General features: G+C 41.0%; 2 protein-coding genes across 2 annotated transcripts in view; both read right to left on the bottom strand.

Moving 5' to 3' along the window:
- Positions 1-2333: 2333 nt before the first annotated feature.
- Positions 2334-5138, bottom strand: LOC137258463 (uncharacterized). The gene is made up of 3 exons (XM_067796149.1): positions 4875-5138; positions 3943-4063; positions 2334-3291 (listed from the first exon to the last, which is right to left on the bottom strand). The coding sequence occupies exons 1-3, from the start codon at positions 4924-4926 to the stop codon at positions 2349-2351; spliced, it is 1116 nt and encodes a 371-aa protein (XP_067652250.1). The 5' UTR covers positions 4927-5138; the 3' UTR covers positions 2334-2348.
- Positions 5139-8016: 2878 nt separating this feature from the next.
- Positions 8017-12276, bottom strand: part of LOC137257346 (mitochondrial inner membrane m-AAA protease component AFG3L2-like) — a 15467-nt gene continuing 11207 nt past the window's right edge. Inside the window, exons 15-18 of the mRNA XM_067794659.1 lie at positions 11564-11683; positions 11012-11206; positions 9648-9762; positions 8017-9300 (exon numbers count right to left, since the gene is read on the bottom strand). Coding sequence (XP_067650760.1) covers positions 9191-9300; positions 9648-9762; positions 11012-11206; positions 11564-11683 — 540 coding nt within the window. The 3' untranslated portion in view covers positions 8017-9190. The remainder of the gene's footprint in view (positions 9301-9647; positions 9763-11011; positions 11207-11563; positions 11684-12276) is intronic.

Here is a 12276-nt window from a genome sequence, read left to right as displayed (position 1 = left end):
GATGAGCATCACAGAACTTCACACTCCGGACAGCAGGTGCCAACAGCGTGAGCTATGAACCGGTCATGGTTGGGCAATGCTTTCGGATGATTGCGTTATGGTTGGACTTAACTGGTAGGCGCAACGGAGCTTGTGTTGACGGAATGCGTGTTTTCATGCTGTTCTCATTAGGACAGAACGTTGTGGTAGAAATCGTGTACGGATATATATATATATATCCTAAATTACCTTAATCAACCAAATTTTGAACCAGTACTCTTTCAAAATTAAAACGGCTGGATGTCTAACGGGATCGTATGGTCAGGCTTGCTCCCTTGGTTGACACATGTCATCGGTTCCCAGTGGAGTAGATCAATGCTCGTGTCATCGTATCCCAATTGTGTAGATGGATGCTCATGCTGTTGATCACTGGCACGTTTGATCCAGACTCGAATATTTATATAGCACCGCCATATAGCTGGAGTATTGCTGGAATATAGTCGTAGCAATAAGAGATCAAAAGCGTATTTTTAAGGCATCACTAGTGAAATAAATACGATTGTTTCCTGAGTTGAACGCACAGCTGATAACAAACTCGGTCAATAAAAATCTGAAATTTGCGATATAACTGGACCATTAAAATTGTATTTCCTGGTCTGCTGGACATTGTTTTTTTACATAGAGATTAAGAAACCATATGCATTTTCTCGTGAACTTAACCGGAGATAGCGAGCAGTCAGGTAATGACATCTGTTATGAAGTTAAAAATGCATGTTAGACAAGAGAAGTATCACAGAACCATTATTGAAAACTACAGTTATATTGTCATAGACGTGATGCAATAACTGCTGGTAAATCAAGGGATATAGAACACAATGACTGGGAGAGCACAACAGGTTCTTAAAGTAAAAATTAACGAAGCATCGATGAGTACTTGACAGTAATTCTTCGACAACGAGGTACAACATGAGATCATGGAATGATGTAACTTTAAACGAATCAGACAGATTGTATCTGGACATGTGACAACGGTGGAGCAGGCTCGATACTGTCACCACAAGAATGTGGTACGGGTTACAAAGTATATCTGGTAGAGAACTTGCCCTGTCCTGTCCAGTCATCTTGTAATGAAGAGAGCGTGTCCGATTTCATATTTCTATTTCAAAAAGGTTAGAAAAGCACGCGTCCACATTCATCTGGTTCAGACGAAGTTGCAGAGTCACAAAATACGATAATAAGGGTGATAAGAGCACCCAATCTGGGCGCAGCTCCTGCAAGCACAAATCTTCCCCTTTTCCAGGTTTTTCACAAGCTATGCAATACAAAGCTTGTGAAGAAACCTGAACAAAATAAAAGAGCACTTGCCCTTTCATGTGATCTCTTAGCTTTTTTCCATTAATATAAGCTTCATCCATGAAGAATCTCTTAAATGTAAGTTCGGCTTTAAATTGCTTTATACAAAACCTTTTTTATTACAAAAACCTTGATCAGTATTCTGTATATGATACCAAGTTTCTGTTACTGGTGCAAAAATTGATAACTTGGTTTCGTGTGGCTGTGCCCTTAAAGGGCATGTCGTATTGTAGAATTATTGTCCCTTTGGTGGGTATTGTACCTCTATTCATTCAAGGTATTTTATCGCCCAGTGCTTTTACAGAGATTAGTGGTCATAATATACAATTATGAACTATCGCTAGCTGCTAAAGCCATGATGTAAGTCCAGCTAGGGTCCGTGCACGAATCGAATGTGCTGTATGTCCCCATGGTCCCTAGTATTGTGGGCTACTATCAGTGGGTGGCAGTCCATTTCCCATGCTACTATTTTAAGTTAAATGCTGGTTAAAAGACTATAGCTGTGATATTCTAGTTGTTTTTTACGCTTTTGCCGACAGATTTTACAATCAAATTTTATTCATTATAACATATGGCTTGCGTTATGGTTGGAATATTTCCGATGTAACGATAACTCTTTCTGTATACTCGCATATCTTTAGTTTCAGTTGGATGTCAGTGTATCTTTAACCTCAACATGCCCTTATTTTTGTCACCTTCACTACACTGGACATCGTGACTGATGTTTTTACGATTGACTTTTCGAACTTCAGAACAAGCAATTCGTATATTGACATTTCTGTGACCTCATGTTTCTAGATTCAAGTTATACATTTAGATTCACGGATTCCAAACCTGGACAACTTCTTTCATAACATTCAGATGACTTTTACTATGACGAGCACGGGTTGATGCTGATAAAACGTTTTCTAAATATTCATGGTGGATTTTCCACCACCGTAAGTGTTCCCTCTGAAGACAATCCTTCTAGTATTACATAGGTTTAGTAAACAAAGACGTTCTGCTCATGTCATGATTTATTTCCCAATAATCACAGGAAGTGACTCGCCCTTTGCAAGATATTTGCTAAGATCAATCTCCGTCAGTTGATAGCCACCTCCTTCCTTGGCCATGATGGCGTTGATGTTGTCAAAGTAGTGGTTGATGGACGTCCCACCTCCAGCACCGCCTGTTGTGAACACGAACAAAAGAACCAACTGGTCGTCGATGACGAAGAAGGTTGGGTTGCCACTGTCACCGCCGATCTTGGGTTCATAGTAGTCATGTCTGATGGAGGTGGTTAGAGGAACATGTAGTCCTGCATTAGTGGACCCGTAGTAGTAGAAGTCGTCCACGAGAGCCTTCTCCTCCTGGTCTGTGCTCATGGCAGGTATGTGCGTACTGTAAGGCACACGGAAGCTGGTCAGGTTTCTGGGCATCACTTTAGCGAAGGAGATGGTGTTCGGGACGTCACTGTCCAGTTCACCCACCACGATGTCCTGGCCATAGAATGAATGAAGGTGAGGTCCAGATACTGTCTGCGTCTTCACGACACGTCGATCAACCACATTGTTGTTTTGATCAACAAACCTGATAGTGGAATTGACCCGGATGCTGTAATGCCTAGCCCACAGGGCGTGTCTTGGAGAAACCAGAGTTCCAGCTTTCCTGTTGGCCAAGTTGCTGTTCCAGGGAGAGATGCAGGTCAGATCAAGGTCAGAGGCCCAGCAATCCGGGTTGCGGACGTACACTTTGTTGGCATGATCCTGTACAGTGTACACCTTCTTGGCAACAGCTACAGAGATGTTTTTGGCCTTGACTGCCCTTAGCCTGTCGTCAATACCATCGGTTATGGCACCAAAAAGACCAAGCTCGAAATGAGAGGGTGGACGATGGGTTGGAAGCGTTCTCTTGGTGCAGTTCTCACCGTGGCCGACAGCATGAATGTGGTATTCACAGTAGGCGAGTATATACTCACATCTGAAGCCAGAGATATTTATTATTCAAGTGTAATAAAATACGTGTTTACGTATAACAAGTTGGACAACATGATTACAATGGACATATCCGCAATGCAAAGTAAGTGTACATAACAGGAATCGTCTGGAATCTTGGAACCAAATCACAGATTCTGACACGTGTGCAGAGCTAGAATCATGATCGGGATATATATGAGAACTGAACCACAGATTCTGGTACCTTGGCAAAACTAGAATCATCACTGGGATATATTTGAGAACTGAACCGCATATTCTGATACCTGTGCAAAGTTGGAACCATTGCCGGGATTCAAGTGAGAACTGAATCACGGATTCTGACACATGTTCAGAGCTCGAACCATTATCGAGACCCATGTGAGAATTGAACCACGGATTCTGACACATGTACAGAGTTGGAACCATTATCGAGACCCATGTGAGAATTGAACCACGGATTCTGACACATGTACAGAGCTAGAATCATTATCAGGATGCATCTTAGAATTGAGCCACAGGTTCTGTTACCTGTGCGAAGCTATAATCATCACACTGTATATATCCACACTGAACCACAGATGCTGGCGCGGTTTGGGAAAGCAATCCAAGACAATTACGTTTTGGAAACAACCTTTTTCATGTGGCCAGTACTTACACGCCATGATACTTCTTGCCGTCACTGCCACAATAGATCTCGTTATCGTTGACATGTCTTTGGCAGGTACTGTTCATCGTCTTCTCACAGTACGCTACAGTGTGGTTTGTTAGAGCGCCATCTATAAATGACAACATGCTTAATGTAGACAGAAATACGCGATCATGGTGTCCCTAATCGTTTGTATCAGCTAAAAAATCCTTACTTCTCTTAAAGATTCATGTTTGGCTTTTGTGATCATTTTTTTTATTTCGAGTATTGAACTAATTTGATTTTTGTAATGTTATGTTTTTTACCGGGGTTGAGGTGAAATATTTATTTTAGAGACGTACATATGATTGAAAGGGAAAATGCGTTTCTACCCATTATTCATTGATATAGCACCAGATTTTTTCGATCAGTCTCCTTTGTGTATACAGCTGAGTAAGAAAATCGGTCTATCTTAAAGCAGTCATGTCTGTATTAGCAAAGACATATTTTTCCATCTTATACCTACATATATAATTTATGGGGAAAAAATATCATTGTTGGACAAATTAATTATTATTCTTGTATCGCTGACATTTGTTGTTTAATTTTAACATTTGCGCCATATTTTGGATTTAGAGAACTTTGTTTCTTAATTCACTATTTACTAGATACAGATAAATGTAGGTCAAGCTCACCTGGTATTCCTGAGTGTGCAAGGTTTAAGATAAGAAAACGTTTCATTATTTTTCCTCGGAATGAAAACTCGGGAGGTGGGATACACGGAATCATAGACGAACAATCTGTTGCTGTATATTTATGAATACACATTCGCACTATTTGGTCCATAGTATTTTTATGAATGCATATGACAAGATAAACCAAAGATTCTGTTACTTCTCACGATTAAAACTGACTAGATAAAACATACTCGTTTCATTAAGGAGGATTGAGGATTCACAAACCTGACAACGTCGCACCAATGACAACCAAAGTGACGGCTACAAGAGCAATCATCGTGAACAGTTTCCCCTGATATTGTGCTCCAGACGAACACAAAATCGCCTATCCTCTGACGTGTCCCCAAATGATCAGGTTTTTATACCACTGTCCACATTTGGTGACACAGGTGTCTGTTTTCCCACTTTCAGCTACAATCAGAAATACTATCGTGGTTTGATATCAACCACTCGCACGGCCAGACATTTGGGTTAAGAAACTTTGAATATGTATTACCGCTCATTGTTATCTTCCACATATTTTATATTGGCAGCAGTGCGCGCTCTACGGTTTTGGATCCGTGAAGGTCCGGGGTAGAATACGTCTTCAGCAACCCATGCTTGCCATAAAAGGCGACTATGCTTGTCGTAAGAGGCGACTAACGGGATCGGGTGGTCAGGCTCGCTGACTTGGTTGACACACGTCATCGGTTCCCAATTGCGCAGATCGATACTCATGTTGTTGATCACTGGATTATCTGGTCCAGACTCAATTATTTACAGACCACCGCTATATAGCTGGAATATTGCTGAGTGCGGCGTAAAACGTAACTCACTCACTCACTTGTATACGGTGAATGTGACCGACCAGCGAGCCTGGCCACCCATTAGTCGCCTCTTACGACAAGCACCGTATACAATGGCATTTGATGGACCAACGTTTAAACACTTTATACTTTTATCACTTTATGAATGAGTTTAGTTTTACGCCGCACTCAGCAATAGTCCAGCAATGACGGCGGTCTGTAAATAATCGAGTCTGGACCAGACAATCCAGTGATCAACAAGTGACCATCGATGTGCGCAATTGGGAACCGATGACATGTGTCAACCAAGTCGCGGAGCCTGACCACTCGATCCCGTTAGTCGCCTCTTACGACAATCATAGTCGCCTTTTATAGCAAGCATGGGTTGCCGAAGGCCTATTCTACCCCGGGACCTTCACGGGGCGATTTGCACGCAGTGAGAGGGACACGCTCATTTTTATAGAAATTATTATTACTCCAACCTTCCTTGCCATATAAAAGAATAGGTTGAATTTCCGTATCAAGTATTATGAAGAAAATAGAATAGTCGACGATGTATAGTTTATACACAGGTGATGAATAACTCGAACAAAAGACTTTTTACACCTGGATGACAAATTTTGAATGCATATATTAAATTTACACGAGAACGCAAGGAGAATACCTACATATCTATACGAATCTACTATAACATTGTTTCCTTTGTTTGTTCTAAAATCTGCAAAGTTAGTTGTCTCCACATTTACTGCTAGAATATGAATTTTGAACATGGGCTGAAGATAAGCTACTCACGATGTCACTGGATGGTCTGGTCCATCTTATCTATGCACCGGTGTCATTTAGCTGGGACATTGCTGAAAGCATGAACTATTGCAACAGATAAACCAAGGGTTGACAGTGTGAGCATCCATGTATGCAAGCAGTTGAGCTCAGCGATGTTGTCCATTCAAGTGGTATGTATTTACAAAGACCTTAATCTCCCATGGAAGCGAATCTATGAAACTATTTTAAACCAGATTTCAGACATGGCGTATCAACTTGTCCACATTTGGTGACACGGGTGTCTGGTTTCCCACTTTCAGCTACAATAAGAAATATCATCGTGATTTCATATCAACCACTCGCACGGTCAGACATTTAGATTAAGAAACAAAACAGAAAAAAATATGTATTACGGTACATTGTTATCTGAACACCGCCTTCCACATATTTTATACTGGCAGTAGTGCGCGCTCTACGGTTTTGGATCCGTGAAGGTCCGGGGTAGAATACGTCTTCAGCAACAACGCATGCTTGCTATGAAAGGCGACTATGATTGTCGTGAGAGGCAACTAACGGGTCAGTGGTCTGTCTCGCTGACTTGGCGGACACGTCATCGGCTCCCAATTGCACAGACTGCCATACAGCTGGAATATTGCTGAGTGCGGGGTAAACCGCAACTCACTCACTATACGACGAGTTCAAAGGGACCACTACCTTTAGTTCGTTTTAAGCATCCGGACTGCAATGTACAGGAAGTGGCACAGATGAAAAACAAAAAATTCGTAACTGTAGTAATGAACCGTGTAACTGTGCTTTAAATTAAACGCTGGCCAGAATAAATATGGAATCACCCGGTGTTCATTTCTATGTAAATTAAGTCATTAGAAACTTAGACTTTGGATCTTTAAGACTGACTTGGGTAAGATCGGTTCGTGACATGGCCCATGCGGGTCTACAAAATTCCCTTAATTTCAGGGTCTGTGTACCAATCAGCTGATTTAATAGCCAACACATGGTTAGTAATGATATACCGTTCGTAACGTCACGCTAAGATTGGAAGCTTTTGGGTTAGTAGATCGGCGCCCAGATTCGCGGCCCACTTAAAGGCAACTGAGATAACCTGATTTACTATACTGCAGTTCTGAATGATGTGTCATTTCGTATTTAGCTGGAAGACCTGCCTCATTCCACCAGCATAGCCCAGGGCAGGACATGCAGCATCATAGACGATTCGTATTTGTAGCGCGTATTTTAACAGAATAACTCCGTCGGTTTGTCTTCAGAACTCTTATCTGTGAGTGAGTTGTGTTTTACACAACTTTTAGCAAAATTCCAGCAATATCACGGCGGGGAACACCAGAAATGGCCTTCACACATTGTGGGCCAGTGCGAAATCGAACTCGGGTCTTGACATGAGGTATGAACACGTTAATCACTTGGCTACCCCACTACCCCGAACTTTAGGTCGGGTCACAAAACACCAAAGCCTTTGTGTTTCATTGCAAATTCTAACAAGTGAAAAACTAGACATATGTGAAGGCTGGATGTGTATCTACGCAGATGCGCAGGTTTCAACATATTTGCAACCTATTTTTTGTATTCTCCAGGTCAGCGTGACCATTCTCATATATTTAGAGGGAAATTGTTTCTGTATCACAACGGGAAATGTAAAGCTCTCTTGTATACCTTTTAAAGCGAGACATACCACAGTTGTTCATATAATAAGCAAACAACGAACGTTTCTTTTGTTGTGTGTTCGAAAACCCAAAATCCATGGATATAAAAGCCAGACAATGCCAAAAGACAACAAAATTCTCATGAACAATGGATATCTTTTGTTTTTATCAAATACATTACATTACTCACTTCAACATGATAAGAGGGTGGAGCACCCACCCAGTAGCACAGGGTAGTTCTAACAACAGCCATACGTCACACATTTACACATATTTCTCCTTCAGGCAGAGGCATTCAACTCATCCATCAGCACTTCAGCTGCATAATCTAGTGGTATATATTGCCCTGTAGTCACACAGTATCACTGTCATGTATTGGTCTCCAATTCTAATTAAATCATATAACTTAACTTACTTCATATCTTAACCTAACATTAGATCTATTGGTTTAGTCATCACGTAAGGCACAGAGCCCTGTTACTCAATTGACCTGTTACTCGATCTTAGTGCTAAGTTGATCGTACCGCCCATACTTTAACATGGACAGTTGCAGCGCTATGATCACATTGAGGAACAGGGCCCAGCTGTAGTAACAACAGCCATTCACTCAGTAATGTAGCGGGAATTTATTTTTGACGGAGACAGAATATTCATTTGGTCATTGTTTTGAGACATAAGAAAAAACACCTTTCTGAAAAAAGCTGCTGAACTACGCTTCCCGTAACACACTGCCTCCAGGCAAAAGAGCGAGTGAATGAGCTTAGTTTTATGCCACACTCAGCAATATTCCAGCTATATGGCGGCTTTGGCATGAGATATATCCAGCTATTTAAGAGTAAAACCTAAGGCAAAATTATGTCTCTCCTGCAACTGCAGGAGCAAATCAATGTTTTGCGCTTTATTGTTGTTCACAGTAGATACATTCCAATTTATCGTTACTATAGTCTCAACAGTGACATCAAAAGATTATTTTTGTCAAATCCAATATTTACATGTAATTGTCAAAATATATTTTTAGGTAAACAACTGTCTGATTTTCTTATTTCTTTTTATATCCCAATGGATCTGAATTGACTGCAAAGCCAGTATGGAAAGAAAACAAAAATTCTATAATTCCTGAAAAGTGATCACTTGTCTGTAACCATGGTAACAAATATACATGATAACTATGACACAGGCTTCGATAATCAAAGCCATCTTATGCGGCACAAACTTGAATGATTTCAGAAGTCCTCAACTTCTAGTGGGACCTATCAGTGAGTTCAGCTGTGACAGGGTGTCTTTAACCAAGGTAGATAACTCCAGGAGCTCCTCCTAGCTAGCTGGTGGCCTTCTCTGGTTTATCGGGGGTCTCAGAGTCTTTATTGTCACGTTCTTTGTTCCAGCTCTCTAGACCTTTGGGCAACGCTGTGTCCTCTTCAAAGGACCCTAAGCACAGAGAGAACAAGACTTATATTATCTTAGAGGGAGGTGGGATAGTCTAGTGGTTAAAGCTTTTTGGTCATCATACTGAAGTTGGTTGGTTGTTGCCCTCAGCAATATTCCAGCTCTATGGCGGCAGTCTGTAAATACTTGAGTCTGAACCTGACAATCCAGTGATCAACAACATGAGCATCAGTCTTTGTAACTGGGGTTCAATGACAAGTGTCAACCAAGTCATCAAACCTGATCACCTGATCCTGTTAGTCGAATCTTACGACAAGCATAGGTTACTGAATTCGGATCTTCAAAAGATCTTCATTTGGGTGTGACGAGGATGTTTCCAACAAGCTCACCTGTTCCCTCAACAAACTCTTCATATGTTGACTTCTCAGCAAATGGACGAGCTCCAAGCAGTTCTACCATATCATCCTTGTCCAGTTTTTCTTTGGCAAGAAGCCGAAGAGCAACCTGTGAATAACAGTATCACATAGAACAAAACCTGACAAAGCTGAAACCTAAGTTACTCATATAGAAACCAAAAATGACTAACGCAGGCATCAATTTGAACTCCACCATATTTTAAATTTTCAGGTGTTCATTAAATCAACACTTATCAAATACAAGGAGGCAGTGAGGTAAGTTTACTTTGAATGACTGATTAAGTTGTACTTTACCCCACTTTCACAACTAATCCAGCAATGACAAATTAACCAGTGAATGAGTGAGTTAAGTTTAATGCCGCTTTTAGCAATATTCCAGCAGTATGTGGGGAACACCAGAAATGGGCTTCACACATTGCACCCATGTGGGGGAGAGGAGGAAAGTGCTTTGACCTCCAGGCTACCACACCACACCTTAAAACTACTTTGGACAGCACTCCTGTTGCATACTGAAATGTCATCTTACTGAAGGTGGAAAACCATGTGTAATTCAGGCCTTCGACACTTACCACTATGGAGCAAGAAAGCGTGAAAACATTATAAAGACTTCAGATCTGAATTCATCTGGTTACGTATTGTCTTGCAAGCATGCAAAAGAATTGTTTTCTGAACCAGTCTAAGTAAACTTATCCTCAGTACTTTTCGCTACACTCCACCACTGAGTCTAACAAAACCTTATGGGAGGTCGCGTCAGGTAACCTTTGAGATTGACCAATCAGAAAACAGCTTACCAAATTGTGAAAGTGCACATTCGCACATCCCTAATGAACTTTTTATTTCGAAATGGCTCATACCCGAATGCTATTTAGCGTACGATCACTTCCGGGTAATGCACACGGCGTACGTACTGCCATGATAATGGTGAGTAAACAGTCGCTGAAAATAGTGTTTTAGACAATATTCAAGGATGTTATCTTGCGGAAATACCAGCTAATGGTAACCATGTCAACAAAATCCCCAAGGCGTATATACTGCAGGTCTAACTGTGCTACATGTTGATTTTTGTTTGTGGAGAGATCTGTGTCAGTGACCTGAATATTTTGAAAGTCCCTCCGATCCCTAAATAGTAACCGTTGTCTGATTGGTTAAATCTGTTTAACCGTCTAGCATTTGATTGGACCTTCTACTATGTTGTGTTAGACTCAGTGGTGTAGTGTAACGAAATGCACTGAGACGAAGTTTACTTAGACTGTTTCTGAACCAAACATTTCCCAACACTAGAAATAACCTGACCAGTTTATAGATGCATGAAACCAATCCTCCCCTACTGAACCAACCTTCTCTACTTCTGCTTTGTGCTTTGTCAGTAAGTCTAGAGTTCGTTTGTAAGCATCTTGTACGATGTTCCTGACTTCTTCGTCAATGATTTGAGCTGTCTGTTCACTGTAAGGCTTGTCAAACACCATCTCTCCCTGGTTGGGCATCTGGAAGGACAGCTGGCCGACCTTCTCGTTCATGCCGAACTGGACCACCTGCAAGAGAAAGGCATCTTTGGTATAATTTAAACACAAGACCTGATGACAGAATGTCGTTGATCAAGTTTCGATCAAGTAACAATAAGTTATTACTGAGTTTGCTTCTAGTCAGGTTATGGTATCAGTTGCAGTCTAATTGCTGTAACAATGTGATGATCATGTTACACAATACCGGAATAGTGACTGAATGAGTGAATTACAACAATGTAACAATGTCTGTAGTAGTTCAGGATCCTTGAAAATTTAGAGTTCAAGTCCCAGGGACCCTCAATAAAATTAATTCAGATAATTTTTCCAAATTTTCTGAACAGGTGCACTCAGATTTGTTACATGCTGAGGAAGGCTCTGGTATACCTGTGCATATGCATTCTGTGTGACTTTTCTTAAGTCATCCTGGGCACCTGTTGTGATCCTATTGAAGAAGATATGTTCCGACACTCGGCCACCAAGGGTCATGCACATTCTGTCCAGCAGCTGGAGAACAATAGAAAATGTTTCATGTAACATTTCATCCTAACTGAAACTCTGGTAAAACTAGCCTTCAACTCTAGCAACAAGTCTGAATAAAGAGTTGTATAATGTATCTGTTAAGTCAGCTGGTAATATCTGATCAACACTACAGAAATGAAGTTTAGGATAATCGGAGTCTATCATACTACTTTTTCATGCAAAACTCAGCAATATGGAGGCAGCCAATCATATTACTGCGAGCATTGACATGACACATTAACTAGCATAATAAGGAAGAATCATGAGTTCTGCTATTTCTATTGAGTGGTGTATTAACACCATCTTTGGTGGTCAGCAGCCTAGATGGGACTGAATGTGACAAAGTGTAACACCTATATCATACCACCTCCAAGTAACACACATTTAAACTGTCTCCATAGCAGTCTACAACTTGCCACCATTACAAACTCAAGGCTGATAACGTTTCGGTTTACTCAGGGCAGTTTATACCTCTTTGAAATATTTACACAACTATCTACTGAAACTGCTGGATAAAATCCAGCTGGAACCAGTTATCAACTGACAACCCCAATTACCAGAACATCAACATGGCACAT

This window comes from Haliotis asinina, chromosome 12 (genome assembly GCF_037392515.1).
Source record: "Haliotis asinina isolate JCU_RB_2024 chromosome 12, JCU_Hal_asi_v2, whole genome shotgun sequence".
Lineage (NCBI taxonomy): Eukaryota > Metazoa > Mollusca > Gastropoda > Lepetellida > Haliotidae > Haliotis > Haliotis asinina.
The sequence above is the reverse complement of the archived record's forward strand: the minus strand, read 5'-3'. Positions and strand labels throughout refer to the sequence as shown.

Coding starts and splice junctions, on each gene's coding strand:
- LOC137258463 (XM_067796149.1), bottom strand. CDS start 4,926: ATGATTGCTCTTGTAGCCGTCACTTTGGTTGTCATTGGTGCGACGTTG. Junction 4,064..4,874: donor CATTGGTGCGACGTTGTCAG/GTTTGTGAATCC, acceptor TGTCATTTATAG/ATGGCGCTCTAACAAACCAC. Junction 3,292..3,942: donor GGCAAGAAGTATCATGGCGT/GTAAGTACTGGC, acceptor CTCTGGCTTCAG/ATGTGAGTATATACTCGCCT.